Raw genomic sequence first — 17779 nt, forward strand, 5'->3', positions numbered from 1 at the left:
CTATGCTAGCCGCCGCAGGGGCCGTCGCCGGCTTTAACATAAATAGCAGAGCAGCTCCCTCTAGGTGATAAATTGCACGCGCCAGGGCGAAAAGCGCCCGCCGTCCTCCGCCCGCTTACTCAGCCGCTTATTTGCGAGCCGCCGACATTGAGACTTGGCTCGCTGGCCGCCTCCTCTCGCCGTCGTATGTCATGTTTTGACACTGTCCAACAGATAGACAAAGCAATCATGGCGAATGACAAGCCATGCAAAAATTGTTGCCAAATTATTCACTCTAATGCAGGTCTTAAGTTAATTCTTTTTATTTAATAAAATTAAGACTGACTTGCATGCTGGGTTACCGAGTAGCTGACGTTACTGATTTTTTTTTTTATATAAAAAATAAAAAAAGTCTTTATGCGACTCTAAACATTTTGCAGTTATTTTGATAAACAGTTAATTAAAGTGTTTTGATTAAAGGGATAGTAATTTCTTGCACTTTTGGGATGATATTTAAGAAAAGATGCTAACGATAGTCATAGCGATACTGAAATTTAATTATTCTTCAACATAAATTTTTGTAACAACAATGCATTACTTGTTATTGGTTTTTATTAGCTAAAATCTTCAGACTTTGTCGAGTATTTCCTAATTTTATCTTTCTCACTTGGATATTATTTCATTTCAATGAATGATTCGGTTTTGCCCATAATTTTTTAATTCTTTACAATTTATCTTTGCTGGTTTGTTTGGAAGCAAAAAATAAATTTAATCAGCCTTCTAGGAAACGACTCATCATGTATAATGGGCTGGATTCGAAGCTCTCTGTATCTTATATGTCGGCGGTGAGTGGTCGTCGAATGTCTCGCAGTGTCTCGGATGCAAACAGCAAACTGGCGCAAGAGAGGTCCAGGAATAGACGGGGGTCACGTGAGCTGCTCGGCGAGAATCGGTCGGAATGGAGATTGGTCGCAGTCTTCTACTGTGAGTGTGCAGAGGACCAACTGCCCTCTTCTTTTCATCAGGTACAAACTTGTCGGATTTTTCTTTGCCCAGGGCTCAGGTGCCTCGAGTGGATTGAGTGTGGAACTGGGCAGACCCGGATATACAGTTTCCGCGCCTTTCTCCAGACGCTCTGTGAACTTTCCTTTTCTCTGATTGTGTGATGCTGACTGTGTGATATATACATTCTTATGCCTTTCGTGAGCAAGGACCCTCCCGATTATTCAAAAGTGGCGAATGTGCAACGTTTTTTTTTTTTTAAAAATACTATCCACCAATTTTTTTTTTCGCTGGTTACAATTTAGAGTGAAAACTTGTCCATGTGTTAATTTTTATAGAAAATTGGCCCCCTGAAATATTTTATTTTTAAAAGAATAATCTTTTGAATGAATCAATTTTTCCAAATATTTTTCCACCAATATTTGCAAACAATTCTTCCCCCGTTTCATTTTCCCTCATCTATTTTAAAATCTGCAGTTCATTATTTTTGAACAGTCATGTACTTCAGTACCTGCCAGTTTTCTTTCATTTTGTGACAAATCGTTTCGTAAATCCTTTTGCCCAGCACAAAGGAAAAGTTTTTTAGAGCGCGAAAATCTCGGTTTCGAGGTGTCGGGAGATCAAGTTATCCAATCGCTGACGTTGGAGCCAAATATGGCACTGGGCGGTGCTCTCACGTTCTATTTTCGAGTTCTCAGCATCCAAGTCAAATTCGTGGACGGCCCGCGCTGCCAAGAGCACGCAGCTCGGCGGCCCTTTCTCGCGCATAGGCAGGCACACACTTACTTGTAGGTTGACAATAGAGAGCCGTGTTTTTTGCTCATCCGGAATGCAACCCTAAACATTTCAATCTACGCTCGGCCTTCTGCGCTTCTTACGACCGGAATTAAACGTGTGTCCTCCGATTAGCAAAGTTAGATAGAAAAGACGGACCGCTTGCACAATGAGCCGAATTGCTCATTGGATACATGATTCATGCAACCAGCCTCATTTGCAATTGAAGGCGCCAAATATATGAATTAATTAACATTTTTTTATCTTTTGAATTTCTCAGATAATAGTTCAAAAAGGTCTTTCCATTGAGGATTTTTTTTTAATTAAAACTTTTATTAGTGTCTCAATTTCTTATATGATGTTTATTTAAAATAAATTTATTTGAAGCTTTTATATAGAATTTAATTTTTTGGAACAAGATAAGGAATTATTCAATATAATTAAATTTAAAACTTTAATAGAATTTGAAAAACCTTGAGCTGGAAAATTCTCTTTTTAATTTGATTTATTTGATCATAAAAACGTAGCAGTAAAATCCATTCTTTTTTACAATATTTAAGATGCATAAAATGGTAATATTTTTTATACTAATTTGCTGTTGTACACCCTTTTCGCCACCACATTTAGTTTTATGAATTGAAACAACGCCAAAGTGTTTTCTCGTCTTATTTTTGCGTTTTGTTTTACGATGAAAAGATGAGCAGCGCTGGCAAACAATACTGTTGAGCGCGCGCCTTTGCATAGTCCTTTGGAGCGATGAAACGGGAGAGCAGTCGTGGCGTTAAAAATACTCCTATAAATAATGCGGCGCCCACGCTGAAAATTAAGAGTCGGCACGGAAATAGCAGCGACGGCCTGCTTTCTTGCTCACTTTCTAGCTTATTCAAGAAACTCGACTCCGCGTGCATTTTTTCAAGTCGAAATTTTACGTTTGCCCGCAGGTTCTGTGAAGTAGCAACACCACCCGTAAAACATGGCGGATGATGAGGTGAGGTAAGCATCCAATGGCTCCTGCCAGCAAATTTCGATTCTCTGCCAACGAGGGTGACTTTAACCTTTAACCAACCCTTTGATGCATGCATTCCCATCTCGAGAGAAAATTTATTTAAAGGTGAAATTTTATCTTAAGGCTCGTCATACTCAAATTAAGGTAAAGATTTTAAACAAACACAAGTTTGAAGTTTTAAATTTTATTTTTCATATTTTCAGTGTTTGATATCTATATATTTATAAGCATTAGCTGCATGAAACATGAAATTTAAATTACATGGAATTTATATTTTTTTTCTTGTACATATTTAAGTAGTGTAAATTGTTCCTTTTTTTGTACGTCCTATATTTATGAGTAACTATAGTGTCATGGTTTTTGGAGTGGTATTGATTGAATTGGTTTGTCCTGAAAACAGCAGCTCTGAGGAGGAAAGTCAGCAGGAGATTGACGATCGCGCAGTACGTATAACCTAATTTGTACCCTGTAAATTTAGAAAGTGGAGTTGGATTTAATGAAAAAAAATTTGAATAAAATTTGCAAATATGCTAAAAAAAATATTGCATGGAATTTTTACTTAAAAATATCTCGAAACTTTTAAATTAAAAAAAGCATGTTGGAGCAAATTCCTCTAGAATTTTATTTGGTTTCATAAAGTTTTTACCACAATTTCCTACTTTTAAAATAAGCAGTTTGTTTCTATGATTCTGATTTACCTTTTTTTACTTTTTTCAGCAAAAACAATTGGAACAGGCATGTTGGAAATATATTAGGAATGCTCTCAGCATAAAATTAGGAAATTTTCAATCACACTGAATGTCGATTTGGAATTTCCAAAACAAATGTTATGTTTGAGCTGCATTACGTCAGCAAGGACTCTCAGATTTTTTTTTTTTGTAAAATTCTAAAAATGAAACTCGCGTATTGTCGAATTTCTTCCGATTTGGCATGACTGAGAGTTCTCGCTGGCGAGGGTCACTCGCGACCTTTGCCACGGACGGCGCGTAAGTGTGGCCCTGTGCCTCCAGGAGAAGAAGAAGAAGCAGACCGAGATCGAGGCCAAGCGCGCCGAGGTGCGCAAGCGCCTGGAGGAGGCCTCCAAGGCCAAGAAGGCCAAGAAGGGCTTCATGACACCTGAAAGAAAGAAGAAACTCAGGGTGAGTTTGTTGTCTCCGGCCAAAGTTGAGCAAAAGCACTGACTGAGTTTCGCGCCACAGTTGCTGCTGCGTAAGAAAGCCGCTGAGGAGTTGAAGAAGGAACAGGAGCGCAAGGCCGCCGAGCGTAGACGCATCATCGAGGAGCGCTGCGGAAGCCCCAACGACGTTGAGGATGCCAATGAAGGTATGCTACCTAGTTCCTTCTTCTTGTTCTATTGCCTCCTTTCGCCACAAATTTCCTTTATTATGAGCATTTTTATAGTTTAAGAAAGAAAGATATTTCTCTTGATGTACCTTTTTTGAGCAAGCAGCAACATGATAGCGAGTGGCTATAAATTTTATTTTTGAAATTTTCAACTTCGATTCTGGGTCCACTTTAAGCAGAAAATAGCAATAACCACGAAACAGAATATATATATTTTATTTGTTTTTGTTTCCCCAAAAATATACATTAGACAAAAAAAATTTGTTCGGGGAGAAAATCACGACCATTTTGTACCAACAAGATACTGCACAGATTTTTCATTTTCTTTTTTCTATTTATTTCTCTCTTTCTCCAAATGTAATCAGTTGAGCCCCGTCGCCTTTCTTCTAATTTTTGCCCTCTTTCAAAACGATCCAAGTCTATCCTACTGGAATAATCATGTAATTGGCCAGGCGATCTGCAGAAGTTGTGCGAAAAGTACCACAACCGAATTAATGGGCTGGAGTATGAAAAGTATGACCTTGAATACGAGGTGTCCAAGAAGGACTACGAGGTCAGCCACGATGCAATTATTATTACACACCATTCATTTGGTGCTCTTTGTTGTTTCTCATGTTTATTGGAAAAAAAAACACGAGCAAGCGCAAGAATTAAGCTTCCAGTTAATAATCTCTCTCAAATAAAATCTCCCCTGCTGCTCTGACAATTTCTGCGCACCAAGCTTCTTATAATCAGTGGTGTTTGCTTACACACACATTTTACTCGTGAGTTTGAGACAACTTTTTGTATATACAGTCACACACGTACGTACATGTCACACACAGACACTTATTAAAACACTTATAGCGATGCCCTGGCCACAGAGACATACACAGAGAGTGCTGGGCCGTCATCCCTATTACTATGTAAAACCAAAAGTTTCACTTTTCAACTGCATAAAAATATAGCAAGCAAGTTTGGTGCACCTTGCACGACTTTGGAAACCGTACGAGTGCGGCTGAAATAAATTTGCATTCGATCAATACGTACCGAAGCCGACGAGCGCTTCGTTTTAGCCCCTTAAATTCACACCATGTATGCAACCCTCGTGGCAATGTTCCAGGTGCACCAAATATTAAATTAAACGAAATATATACAACATGATATTATTTATGAATCAATTTTCTGCTAAAAGTTAGGGATCATGGCCCAATACTGCCCAGGGCATTCGTCCTCCCTTTCTCTTGTCAGTCTGAATTCTTGTAATTAAGTGAAGTTGATTTTAAGAATCCAAAAATTCGAACGAGCGAGGATTCCAATTCCGAGCTCAATTTGATGTTAGCATGTGCTGCGTCACGCCACTCATAAAATTTCCTTCTTTCCGACTATCTACCTATGTTGATAAATGTCCTAAACAGACAAAAATCCTTATTCAATTTACAGCTGAACTGCAGACAGTTATTAAACAATACTGGGAAAGGTTGTACGGTCTCGAAGGAGATAAATTTGACCTAGAGAGAGCCATGAAACTTAGACAGTTTGAGGTAAAATCCCTCTCTCTCTTTACTAGGCAATGGTTTCTGATTTCGATTTTTTGCGAGGATCGAATTAATCACAAACATTCGCGGATTTTCTTGATTGCGAATAATAATCAATTTTTATTTTATTTCTTTTTTATTCTCGATTTATTTACACAAATAATTTCGTCGGACTCAGACCAAAAATTCGAAGCAGAGTGCGAATTTGCGAGCGAATAATCCATTTTCCACGAAGTTAATCAGATTATTCTGCTCTTATTTGCTTTCGAAAAATTATCTCGGTTAAAAAAGTTGTGGCAGAAAATTTGCTCCTTTCCACATGCCCTATAATTCCTCCTCCATCCCAGCCCATCAGCTCTATTTGCAGGAGAAGTGACTTCTTATAATTGCGTCTGCCTATAGAGGAACTGAAAGAGATCCTGAACGACTATTATGATCGCGTATACCTGTGCGAAGGTCAGAAATGGGATTTGGAACATGAAGTGAGAAAGAGAGATTACGAGGTATGCAAGCCCGCTGGCCTATTCAAAAATGCTGTGCAGGCGCCCATTATATCAATAATTGCATTTTTTTTTTAAATTCTCATTTCGTTTCTCCGTCAACATACGATCTTATCATCTTATTTATAAATAATGTACCATTTCATTTAAAATAAGAACCTCCCGCCTGGCCAGCTCTGGGGTTGATTAAAATTAAAGCGGGCGTCGTCTGGGGGCGGTTGGGGGAGGCAGAAAACCGATTGACACCTGAGTGCCTCTAGGACTTTTTATACCATCCGTTCCCACGTCGGCCGAGATTTTGTTAATTTTTTTTTCATGTCCCCAAATTCCCAATGTCCTCAAAGGGCAGTGAATCAAGTTTGATATGATTTTTGTTTTTAATTAGCCGGCGCCTTTATTCACTTTTATTCTCTCTGGTAGATATAGTATTTTGCTTCACGCGCTTTTTTTGCTTCGGTAGATTAACGAGGCGCAAGAGGAGCGTAGGTTGGTTTGGTAGAGTTCCTCTGTAGAAGTTATTTTTAACTCGAATCGCTTGAATCAAAGCCAAAAAGAAAATTTCGGAGGCGGTAGAGGTGGAATCGGGACTTTTTATATAACTTCCCAGCTGTAAAAATAGAAAATACATCCAACGAGCACAAATGTGCACTTAAGCCCCTGATGGATACAAACCTAAGAATAAATAAAAACACAAATTTTAAGTAAATACGTAATGGAAAACACAATTAAGTAAGAAGCATTCAGCTTTAAACCCTTCAATGTGAAACCCAGTAACTAAAACCACACAATTTCTATTGGATGCAAACCCCATTCTTTCAACCCCTTTGACTCTCTTCTTCAAGGCATTAAATCTATCAAATCGAAACCTCGATCTTGTGAATTCTCTGACGCCCCTGCTCTCAGAATGGCTTTTATTTCTACTTCTCTGATTAATCATATATCGGTCGACTTCTTTCACTGCCCTCATTAAATTCCACACACCTGAACCGAAATTGAATTTCTCAAATCTCAATCAAATGAGGGATGATCTGCAGCAGTTTCTTTAAGAAAAAAATTAACTCTAATCCCCACGGACCCGATTACTCCAGGGCTGGCTTTTGGCTGCGGAATGTCATTAGCTTGGAATCGGCGTGTGTGTGGTGCAAACTTCCCAGCTGCCAAATCCTCCCCTAATCACCTCTCTTTCTCTCTTGGCCTCATTTGATGAGTCACGGTCAGCTCTTTCTCATATTTTCAGTACCCCCCGATAACTTTTCTAATGCATCCCTCTAGCGGGTACAGCATGAATAGGCCCAAGATGTGTACAAAAATACTCACTGCTACTGTAAATAGCTCTCCTCTCCTAAACCCGCCGTTGCTGCCCAGTGGCGCTTTGATTTCCACACTTTCTTTTTATTCGACATCTCTGAAGTGCACTCCAGAATTTTTTTCGCCGCTTCTGATATACTTCATTCAGAGTATGTGCGATGGATAAAAAGATTTGCGACCAAGTCTCGCGGCGCAATTTGAGACACAAGAGTTTGCTAAGTGTCATAAATCATTATATGTCTCTCGTCACTGCAAGTAATTGCCACTGTATGCGGCACGAGAAATTCCATATCTCCACCAGATCCTACTCGCTTCCTGATTGAATTTTTGTCTCTCACTTCCTTCGAACTTTGTAAAACCTTGGTCTGAGCTGATGAGGATTTTGCACCAGTTGGCAGTGTGATATCTGTAGAAATCGAACCCGTTGTTGAGCCCCAACTAAAAACTGTTCAAACTCTCATCAGTACTGTTATTTGAACTTTGATTGTACTTTTTTTTACTTTCAATTTAAATGTTGAAGTTACACTCTCGGTTGTATTTGAGTGTGAAGTTGAAAAAAAAATTGAAATTATCATACTGCATGATGCAGGCAACAGTCAATTTTTACTCATTTTATCCGTGGATTTAGATATTGCTGAGAGTAGTAGATTTGGAAAATCAAAACGTTCATGGAATGCATACTCCTCCTTATGCCTGTTGCAAATTTCTGTGTAACAAAACACGCCGCTTTTTGTGTATATCTTTGGCTTGAGTAGCTTCGGAATGTGATTGTGCACTAATTATATGTTTTCCTAATCATCAGTCGTAAAAATCAAAATTGAAGCAGTTGCATTTTATTCAAATTTAAATTTGAAAAAAAAAACATTTTACCACAATTCGTTTCGATCATTGAAATGCACCTGTTTCTCAATGAGCACCGGAAGTCGAAAAATGTCTAATCGAGTTATTGGTTGCAGATCGCCGACCTCAACAGCCAAGTCAACGACCTTCGCGGCAAATTGTAAGTACTAACGCATTTCAGGTTTTTGGTTTTGTTGTTTCTCGCGGCTCGAGACGGGCGAATGCTGACCGCACCCTGATCTTTCTAGCGTGAAACCCACCCTCAAGAAGGTGTCCAAATACGAGAACAAATTTGCCAAGCTGCAGAAGAAGGCGGCTGAGTTCAACTTCCGTAACCAGCTCAAGGTTGTCAAGAAGAAAGAATTCCAGATGGAAGAGGAAGACAAGGAGGTAATTTTTGCTTTTAGTAATTTCTAAGAAAAAAAATAATAAATAAAAAAATTATCAAGATGAATTTCTAAAATGCATTTTTTTCTTGGAACTTTGCAGAAGAAACCCGACTGGTCCAAATCCAAGGACGAAAAGAAGGTAAAAGAAGAAGAAGTTGAAGCTTAATCTTCTATTTTAATTTTACTTTACTTTTCCGAAAAAAAAAAAATACCGAACCATGTGAACTTTCTCAATCGCGCGTTTCAACTCTTTGATGAAATATTATTTATTATTTGATGTCAGTCGTGTTGTTTTTCTGCGAATTTTTGAGGGCCAGGTCGCCAAACACGAACGTAAGGTGGGACCGGATTTTTTTCCTCAAGTCCCTTTTGTTGTAAAATTTGATCTGAAATTTTGCAGCCTGCATGCCAGGCCACATTTTGATTTCCCATTGGCCAACACTTACAACGATTTTTCGTGTTTTGAGCATACAGCTGTGTGTTTTGCTTCACAAGACGTTTTTACCACCTCCATATTATCCATCATGTTATATAGTTGTAGACTTGTGCCCTTTGTCGGAGGACAAACACGATATATATGTTTCTCTATACCAAAGACAAACACACACTTGGACATCAAATGTCACCAAGTCGGGCGTTTGTCCCGACATACATCTCAAACTAAAACACATAAAAAATAATGAATCTTTTGTCTCAATTAATGATGTGTATACAAGAAAAGAGATAATACAGTTGTCTCTGAACCCATCACGAAAACCTGGTTATTCTCACTTGTATATGTCTCAAAACTGTTTTGTGTGACAAATGAAGCGACCAGCAGCGGCTCTTTATTTCGCAATAAAAAACCTGGATTCGATTCGTCCCATCCACATTGTTGTGTATCTGTTTCTCACACACGTCTCCTACACCTCTTAATCGTCAAACCCATTTGAGAGAGGTTTGCGTCTCGCAACCCCAGAGCGCAAACCACTGTTAGATTTCCTTTTAGCTGAGACCTCACCTGGGAAAGGATTTTTATGTATGTTTTTTGAACACCTTTTGCATGACCCGAGATCTATGCAACAACCCTTTTTACAGTTTGCAAATTTTTTCAACATTTTTGTCGCACATTTTCCATTTGTGTGGTAAAAAATTGCATGCATTTTTTTCCAAAAGAGGAAGTTACCCAAATTTTATAAATATTTAAATATATACACAAAATTTTGTTTTGCAACTTTTTGCACATTTTTGGTATCTATAGAAAGAGAGGAATGTCAGTTTCGATTTTTGACACGAAAGGTCTGACGCGGTTGGCATGTATACAGCTTGCGGACGAAAATAGGAGCGCACGCAAGTAAGTATGAGAGAATCACGAAGCTGACGGTCAGGTACGTTGCTCAATTGGGGAGGAAATGAATTAATTAATAGCTCATTAGTTGATGAGCTCGAAATAGAGTGCATGATATTAATTTAAAACTGTAAATAAGTGATAAAAAAAAATCGGTCAAAATATGGCAAAATTTACTGAAAATTCAAAAAATTCAGTTTTTGCTGTATTATTAAAATTGCGATGCATTTGAAATTTAAAATATGACCAGCTTTCATTTGAACATTTGAAGTTGAGAATTAGCTCACACGAATGACTGACAAACAAATTTAAAGCAACTTTACTATCCGAGTTAAAAATTTTAATTGATCTCAAGTTATGGTAGTTGCGCTATAAACATTTAAAATGCTAAATGCTAACACCAAAGGTCCTGCGTGCGGACTGTCCAGCTAAGCTTACTAATTCGCTTGTAGAAAGAGGGCGAGGAAGCTGCCGCTGAGGGCGAAGCTGCCGCCGCCGCCGAGGGTGAGGCCGCCGCAGCCGCCGCCGCCGCCGAGGGCGAGGCTGCTCCCCCTGCAGAGGGAGGTGAAGCTGCACCACCTGCCGAAGGCGCCGCTCCTCCCGCCGAGGTAATTGAACTTTTAGAATAATCGTCACTATATTTTTGGTGTCAACGTCCTTGATCAAAAAAAAGATCAACAACCGAATTTTATTTTGAAAATAGGGCATTGAATGTGAAAGCAAACTGCGCCAAGAGTCAGTTTGTTTAGCTTGTGTAAATATTTATGCTCGCGACGTCATTTCTAAAACGGCGAACCTTATAGGGCGGTGAGGCCGCACCACCTGCCGAAGGCGCCCCACCTGCCGAGGGCGCTCCACCTGCAGAAGGCGCTGCGCCACCCGCGGAAGGAGCTGCGCCACCAGCGGAAGGAGGTAATGAGGATGATTCCCAAGATATTCAAAATTAACACAAACACGCTTCATTAAATATCAATCTCTCATTCTTTTGCTGCAAGTTAAACGCAAATTAAATGCACTGTCACCAGCTTTGATTAACTTTTCAGTAACAATTAAATCATGAGGAAAACTTTATAGTCGGTTGTAAATATCTGTAACTGATAACAATTACTTAAAGACTTAAACATCAGATTTTTTCGCATTTTGAACTTTTTCACAACGTACAACACTAAACACTTGTTTTAATATATACAAATCAACACTTTTTCTTCTTTTCTAGCCAGGGTTCTCCCAGGTCTTTTCAATCAATTATCGAAAGATAATGAAGCATTTTCGTTTTATCTTCTTCAAAGATTTACACTTTTAAATTTTTAATCTTTATTTTATAAACTTTTTGATTTTTTGCTGGTTTGCTGGACATTTCAACGCTCTATAAATTTTTGGAGAATATTTTTATTAGACGATTTAAACGTCAGTATTTGAATTTTATTCAATTTTTAATTTTGATAAATTTATTTTTTTCAAAAACGCAACCTTCAACTTCTTTCTCTTTAATAACTAAACAACAATTAATTGAGCGCCATGGACGATAGATAGCAGAGTTCCGAAGGAGAGCTGCGAAACCAGCAAAGGTCGCGCCAAAAAGAACCTGGGCCCAAAACGAACCCGCTGCATAAAACGACTAAACGCACTTTATCTAACCGCACTAACGCCTTTTGTAGCTCCTGCTGCACCTCCCGCAGAAGGCGCTCCCGCCGAGGGTGCTGCACCTCCCGCCGAGGGTGCGGCACCTCCCGCTGAAGGTGCCCCTGCGGCGCCCGCCGAGGGTGCACCTGCGCCCGCTGACGGTGCTGCCCCCGCGGCGCCCGCCGAGGGCGCACCCGCGCCTGCCGAGGGTGCCGCTCCTGCGGCGCCCGCAGAGGGCGCTCCCGCTGCTCCCGCGGAGGGAGCCGCCCCCGCCCCTGCCGCCGAAGGTACAGTCCCACCCGCTGAGGGAGCCCCCGCCGCTGAGGGAACAGCACCCGCTGACGGTGCCGCCCCTCCTGCCCCAGCACCTGCTGCTGAGGGCGCCGCGCCCGCCCCTCCTGCCGAAGGAGCACCAGCCCCCGAAACCCCGGCTGCAGCCCCTACTGATGCTGTTCCTCCTCCTGCAGAGGCCGCCCCCGCTCCCGCAGCCGCTCCCGCCCCAGCCGAGCCCGCACCGGAAGCTGCCCCTGCCGAGGCACCCCCTGCATAAACGTTCCGAGCCGATGCACCATCAAACTCACGCCACTGTCTATTTCGTCATGAATTGGTGCCCTCAAAGGTCACTCGAGCTCTGGACGAGGTTCCATTTAAATTGTATTCACTGTACGAATAAAGCTACTTCACGGTGTCAAATAAATGTAATACTATTTTAAGGTATGTTTTGTCTCACGTCAATACCAACATCACCTTGACCGTGTTGGCATTTATCATCTTTGATTCTAATTAAATAGGAAGGATAGAATGAAGAAGGAACTACTTATAAATTGAAGAAATAAGTAAATGAGGAATCTTCATTCGTGTAATTACCAAACCACCCATGCTTACAACGCAAAAATTTCTTTATTTTACCTTCAAATAACACAGGTTTCTCCCTGAAGACTTTTGACGTAGTTCTGGTAAGTTTTGAGTGAGTCCTGAGGCACAGTCACTGAAATTCTGTTTCTCATGGCGACGTAGTTTTTGTAGACTTGGAGAGAATCACTAGACACTTGAACTTTGACTGGTTGTATCACATGGGGCGTATCAGCCAAAAATTGAGACTTTTGATGCATTTTAGCGTACCTAGAATTTAAATTACAGAATAATGCACAAAACAGAAATTTGTTAAATTGTTTTAATTTACCGATCGTATATTGCAATATCATTGGCTTCTGGCTCCTTAACTCGAGTTCCGTATGTTTCTTCCATGCTAGGAAAGAGGGCCCTGAAGCTAGTCACACTTTTATTAGATGGATTTTCGACAATTTCGAAGTCTCCACTTGCTTCTCCATCTGACTCTGACTCAAAGCTTGAGCTGATGAATAAAAAATTAAATAAAATTTCTATATTATAACGCATAAATTTCACCTGGTGCTCGAGGTAGTGGAGCTGGTGGAGCTGCTCCCAGTCAGAGAAGGATTCCGCATTGGGTTTTTATTTGTAGTGTCTTCTCTGTGTTTTCCTGGTCGCCCACGAATCACAAAAGGACTGCAGTTAGTTGTAAAGTGTGGCATGAAATCTCTGGAATGACCACAAGTTTCTTACATAAGATCAAGCAAAAAAAGTTTTGTACAAATTAATACCTGACAGAGTGAGTCATTTTGAATGCAAACATATCATCAAAGTTGTGCAGCTCATATGGTCGGTAGAAGTCGAAGAAGCAATCAACTCGTTCGTCACCTTTTTTGACACAAGAGATTTCCAAGATTGGTTTGTTCTGAACGTAAAGTGGCCTTGGCAGAGCCTCCATTACATCATTACCCCACCACTTAGTCAATGGACATCTTAAAAAGAAAAAATAGAGTAAATATTGATCATTAATTAAGGCCGTCCTTACTCCACGGGAATGTGGTCTCCTCGAGTCTCTGGATGGTGAAGATAGTTGTCGGATGCCATTTCCCAAATGGGTGGCTCGTCGTCTTTTGGAACAAAGAGACCCAGGAACAGGTTCATAGTTCTCTGCTTTTCAGTATCTAAAAAAAATTTATGAGATATGTTGGAAAAATCTTTAAACGCAAAATTACCTGAAAATGTGTTTCGACAGTATCTGCTGATGGTCTGCATGATGTCATTGCCCTGAGATGTCCACGGAGAAGTCTTTCTGTATGTTTTGATTCTGTGCACCAATTGAGACCCTCCGTATTGCAGGGCCAAAGTGTCTCCGTGGTCTTCGTAAAGGCTCTCCAGCAGCCGGACACAGTCAGTGTCAAAATCCAGCTTGGGCCTGTTAAGCGCCCCTAAAGCACAAAGCTGGAACCCAAGGGCGCAACGTCCCAGAGCAAACTGGGCAGTGTTTGTCCTATCCAGGCAATCAACACAGTTGACCCGAACGATGCCGCACTGCAAGCGTCCTTTGCCCGTGAGACCTCCACCTGGCTGCCCCAGAGTTGTCAGCAACTCTTGGAAAGGACCACTGTTGCCATTGATCTCATTACTTGTGAAGATTCCTGTTTTGCAAACGGCGTTATATGCAATCTCGTCCAACCAGCCCATTACGTTTGCTCCAGTTCTAGGGAAAAACAAAAATTTTAACTGATAATAAAAAAGTAAAGGACACACTTTTTATTCTTGCGGGCCATGTCGAAGCTAGTGTATTGGATGTGGTGCTCAGGAGGCAGAAATTGGTTCAAGTATTTGACCGAGTTCATGTACTCCTCACTGAGAAGGCTCTCTTGTTTTTTCTTCTCCCTCTTTTTCACAAGATTCAAAATTATCACAGGGGTGCCGTATCTCAGGAACAGATTGTTGAAATGATTCCCTATTAATAAAAAATTAATTTTTTGGTAAGTTTAGGCTTATCGTTATTCACCTGCCGTGATCGCAAAAGGATCAGGGATGTCGATACTGATTACAGGCTTTGGTTTGATGTTTGTAATGGTTTGACTCCAATGAGTAGGAATAGATCCTCTCATTTGGACAAAGGAGGAGAAGTAGCCTTGCTCAAATCGGTTCAGTTTAGAATCGTGGACAATTTGTTCAGTTTCCACCTCATTGGCTACGTCTCCCTGAGAAAAATTAACCGAATCATATGAGAAAAAAAATTTTAAAATATCGTACCTGGAAATTTGCTCCGCGCTTTAAAAATCTGGTACCAGCAAATTTGTTTGACCTCCTGGCAATCACAGTAATGTAGATTGAGCGACCGTAAATGCTGAGATTCGACTGCCCAACAAAACCATGGACAACATCAATAATCCATTCAGAGTGCACAATTCTTCTCGCATCTTTCAGGAGGTAGTTGTTCCAGATGAAGCGCTCGTTTGGAACACACTTGAAGACAAAGTTTTGCTCTCCGCTCTGCAAACCTGAGCTTCCACTTTGCATAAATATCATTGAAATTAAATTTATTTTACCTTTCAGAATGTCCGAGTTTGTCACTGGAGTCATATTGCACTGCAGGGTGTTGGTAATATCATAACTGTAGCTGTAAATTTTTAACCCTTTTTAAGCTAAATGCTGTTTTATGCTAATGAAAATATACCTAAAGTAGAAATTACTTGAAAGATAAATATTCTGGAACATTTTCACGTATCGAGACTCGTCGGGGTGGTAATGTCTAATTCCTTCATTCGGAATGTAGATCATGGAAGTGTCCTCGATTTTGTAAACTGAATGGTTTCCTATCACAGCAATCCTAGTCCTTTTGGTGATCAGGATTATGTAGTACCCTTCCAGGAACCTGATAAATCCTGCACATAATATTTTCTCGATTTTAAAAAAAAAAATTAAAAAACCAGAGGATATATGTACCAACTATTCCAAAGGCCGAGACAACTTTACAAATGCCAGACCCGGTTGATCTTTGGCCTGTCTTGCTTCTGTTGCCACTGTCGATCATGTTGACCAGATCTTTGATTTGATCCTTTGAATAAAGGATGTTGTCGTCAGTGATGTTCAACGCCTTTGGCTCCATTCGATCAATCTTGAGCACTCTGCATCTTGTTTGTGAATTATTTGATCCAAGTAAATAAAAACGCTGTAACCAGAGGAAAAATCGCATAAACTAACGAGTTATAATTTGTATTCTAATCTTTCTTACCGATTTTGTTTCATACAAGGCAATTTTTTGGATAGGGCTGATGGCCCCAAAACAGTTAGGATTCATTTCACTGTCCATGATGGAACTAGAACAGGCAAGACGAGGGAAAGATTAATATTTACGTTCAATGAGGGAGGACTTAAGATTGCTTAATTACCCTTGTTATTTAACTTTAAAGTCTTAACCGTCTGCAGTTCAGACAAATCATTTTTGTCGCAAAAACATTACCAATCTGCAGAGCAAGCTGCAGAGGTCCAAAATAAGGGGGCGTTGGTTAAGTCACGTGGGGGCGTGGCAAATATATTTTTGTTTACGCTCGTTCTGGAAAAGAAGAGAAAAGAGAACGCAACATAGCCAGAACAAGAATTGAAAAATTTGAAGTCGAAGCGCGTCTGTCAAAATTGGCTTGTAAAGTAAAATTAGGTGAGTCTATTTATTGGTTAAATAATTTTTCAAGGAAAATTGATCAAAATACATATGTAATAAACGCACGCCTCACAGTATTTTACATATAATAAATTAAGTTCTCTAAATTAAGTAAATTTTATGTTATTTCCAGGTCAGCCTTTTCGTTGAGCAAATTAAATAAATATTTCGCCGTTGAGACTGATCAGAAACCAATAAAAGATGTCTGAGCGAAAAGTTTTAAACGTAAGTAAACAATTTATCAGAGTTGGTATGTTGTATTCATTTTTCAATTTTTTAGAAATACTATCCTCCGGATTTTGATCCATCTAAGATTCCTCGCATGAAATTGCCCAAAAACAGACAGTACACCGTTCGTTTGATGGCTCCGTTCAATATGAGGTTTTACAACAATTTCTAATTCAAATTATTTTTATGCTACTACCTTACTTTTATCGAAATAGGTGCACGACGTGCGGAGAGTACATTTACAAAGGAAAAAAGTTCAACGCAAGGAAAGAGGACGTTGAAAATTCCGACTATCTGGGCATCAGAATCTATAGATTCTATATTAAGGTAATATAATTTGATTAGGTTTTGCTTTTTCTTATATTAAAATGGTTTTAAATTTTTAGTGCACCCGGTGTTTAGCTGAAATTTCATTCAAAACCGACCCAAGGAACACCGATTATGAAATTGAAGCTGGGGCAACAAGAAATTTCATGGCACTGAAGTTGGCGGAAGAGCAGGCAGTTCGAGAAGAAGAGGAGCGGAAGGAGGAAGAGTCCACAAATCCAATGAAGGTAATAAATTTAAATATAGTAAAATCTCAAATAATTTATTAACTAATTTTTAACTTAATTTCCCAGTTGTTGGAAAATCGTACCAAAGCTTCAAAGAGAGAAATTGAGCAGATGGAGGACTTGGAAGAACTTCGAGATTTGAATCGCAGACAGCTTGCCGTCGAGTATGACTCAATGCTGGCGCAATATTCTGAGGACTCGGTAACAAGGGCTGCGCGAGAGAAGGCAGAAGACGAAGCGGAAATCAGGGCCAGTTTCAGGTCCAATTCATTGAAGAAAGTGGCCGAGGAAATCGTCGAAGTGGACGAGGAAGCGCCTCCAGCCAAAATCCCCAAGGTTGCACCTCCAAAGCACACCTTTGTCCCAAAGGTAATTGTAATACATTTTTTCAATCAGTAAAAATTAACAATGAATTTTTCAATTTTACTTAGCCTAAACCTATGATGGTTTCGAAATTGGCAAGCGCAGTGGTCAGCAAAAAGGCGCCTGCAGGTCCGAGTAGCAAGATAGCTGCTGCAATCAAACCTAAGGAGGCTCCACCGGCAACCTCAAAACCGGCAAGTGCAAACGGTCTGTCTTCATTGTGCGCCTACAGCAGTGCAAGCGACTCCGACTAATTTTTATGTATTTTATGACGGGATGAAATATAATTGGATAATTTGCATAAATGTGCCTTCTATAATTTCTTTAAGAGCTTCATTTTACTCTTTACTGCTTGCAACTGCCAATCAATAAAACAAAGCGGTACAGTCATTGAGAAAAAAATCCTCTCTCGATGCATGATAAGAACCGCAAATGAGTTTTTTACAGTCATCAGCTTCTGGAGCAGCCAGTGTCTTCCACATGGTGATTTATGACAGACTTTGGCAATGAACCTGCTGTTT

At 40.0% G+C, this 17779-nt stretch overlaps 3 protein-coding genes across 14 annotated transcripts; 2 read left to right on the forward strand and 1 right to left on the reverse strand.

Moving 5' to 3' along the window:
- Positions 1-891: 891 nt before the first annotated feature.
- LOC132203219 (troponin I) lies at positions 892-12326 on the forward strand. 11 transcript variants are annotated; one of them, XM_059630834.1, is made up of 14 exons: positions 975-1004; positions 2697-2748; positions 3162-3204; positions 3479-3496; positions 3772-3900; positions 3961-4084; positions 6025-6125; positions 8387-8430; positions 8519-8660; positions 8760-8798; positions 10439-10594; positions 10790-10898; positions 11645-11896; positions 12077-12326. In XM_059630834.1, the coding sequence occupies exons 2-14, from the start codon at positions 2729-2731 to the stop codon at positions 12157-12159; spliced, it is 1260 nt and encodes a 419-aa protein (XP_059486817.1). In that variant the 5' UTR covers positions 975-1004; positions 2697-2728; the 3' UTR covers positions 12160-12326. The 11 variants fall into 11 exon arrangements, with proteins under 11 accessions (XP_059486816.1, XP_059486814.1, XP_059486815.1 ...); XM_059630828.1 differs by lacking the exon at positions 6025-6125 and adding an exon at positions 5528-5628 and having other exon boundaries at positions 959-1004; positions 11645-12326; XM_059630827.1 differs by lacking the exon at positions 6025-6125 and adding an exon at positions 4558-4658 and having other exon boundaries at positions 964-1004; positions 11645-12326.
- Positions 2992-15990, reverse strand: LOC132203218 (polyphosphoinositide phosphatase). Of its 2 annotated transcripts, XM_059630825.1 has the most exons (15): positions 15845-15990; positions 15688-15772; positions 15399-15624; positions 15130-15337; positions 15002-15072; positions 14706-14953; positions 14458-14653; positions 14208-14406; positions 13673-14157; positions 13486-13621; positions 13232-13432; positions 13017-13169; positions 12793-12963; positions 12519-12731; positions 2997-3227 (listed from the first exon to the last, which is right to left on the reverse strand). In XM_059630825.1, the coding sequence occupies exons 2-14, from the start codon at positions 15763-15765 to the stop codon at positions 12521-12523; spliced, it is 2583 nt and encodes an 860-aa protein (XP_059486808.1). In that variant the 5' UTR covers positions 15766-15772; positions 15845-15990; the 3' UTR covers positions 2997-3227; positions 12519-12520. The 2 variants fall into 2 exon arrangements, with proteins under 2 accessions (XP_059486807.1, XP_059486808.1); XM_059630824.1 differs by having other exon boundaries at positions 2992-3227; positions 14706-15072.
- Positions 15954-17568, forward strand: LOC132203222 (splicing factor YJU2). Its single transcript, XM_059630839.1, has 7 exons — positions 15954-16110; positions 16247-16338; positions 16394-16494; positions 16557-16668; positions 16728-16895; positions 16962-17264; positions 17327-17568. The coding sequence occupies exons 2-7, from the start codon at positions 16315-16317 to the stop codon at positions 17510-17512; spliced, it is 894 nt and encodes a 297-aa protein (XP_059486822.1). The 5' UTR covers positions 15954-16110; positions 16247-16314; the 3' UTR covers positions 17513-17568.
- Positions 17569-17779: the final 211 nt, after the last annotated feature.

Source organism: Neocloeon triangulifer, unplaced genomic scaffold (assembly GCF_031216515.1).
Source record: "Neocloeon triangulifer isolate White Clay Creek 2 clone unplaced genomic scaffold, ASM3121651v1 ptg000017l, whole genome shotgun sequence".
NCBI lineage: Eukaryota > Metazoa > Arthropoda > Insecta > Ephemeroptera > Baetidae > Neocloeon > Neocloeon triangulifer.

What these genes read in the sequence shown, in the direction of transcription:
- LOC132203219 (XM_059630828.1), top strand. Translation starts at nt 2,729, where the DNA reads ATGGCGGATGATGAGGTGAG. An exon ending in TGAAACTTAGACAGTTTGAG is followed by an intron (nt 5,629 to 8,386) that starts GTAAAATCCCTC and finishes TATTGGTTGCAG; the next exon opens with ATCGCCGACCTCAACAGCCA. An exon ending in TGCGCCACCAGCGGAAGGAG is followed by an intron (nt 10,899 to 11,644) that starts GTAATGAGGATG and finishes CGCCTTTTGTAG; the next exon opens with CTCCTGCTGCACCTCCCGCA.
- LOC132203218 (XM_059630824.1), bottom strand. Translation starts at nt 15,765, where the DNA reads ATGGACAGTGAAATGAATCCTAACTGTTTTGGGGCCATCAGCCCTATC. An exon ending in CCTTGTATGAAACAAAATCG is followed by an intron (nt 15,625 to 15,687) that starts GTAAGAAAGATT and finishes CTCTGGTTACAG; the next exon opens with CGTTTTTATTTACTTGGATC. An exon ending in GGAGACCACATTCCCGTGGA is followed by an intron (nt 13,433 to 13,485) that starts GTAAGGACGGCC and finishes TTTCTTTTTAAG; the next exon opens with ATGTCCATTGACTAAGTGGT.
- LOC132203222 (XM_059630839.1), top strand. Translation starts at nt 16,315, where the DNA reads ATGTCTGAGCGAAAAGTTTTAAAC. An exon ending in CTGAGCGAAAAGTTTTAAAC is followed by an intron (nt 16,339 to 16,393) that starts GTAAGTAAACAA and finishes TCAATTTTTTAG; the next exon opens with AAATACTATCCTCCGGATTT. An exon ending in ATGGCTCCGTTCAATATGAG is followed by an intron (nt 16,495 to 16,556) that starts GTTTTACAACAA and finishes TTATCGAAATAG; the next exon opens with GTGCACGACGTGCGGAGAGT.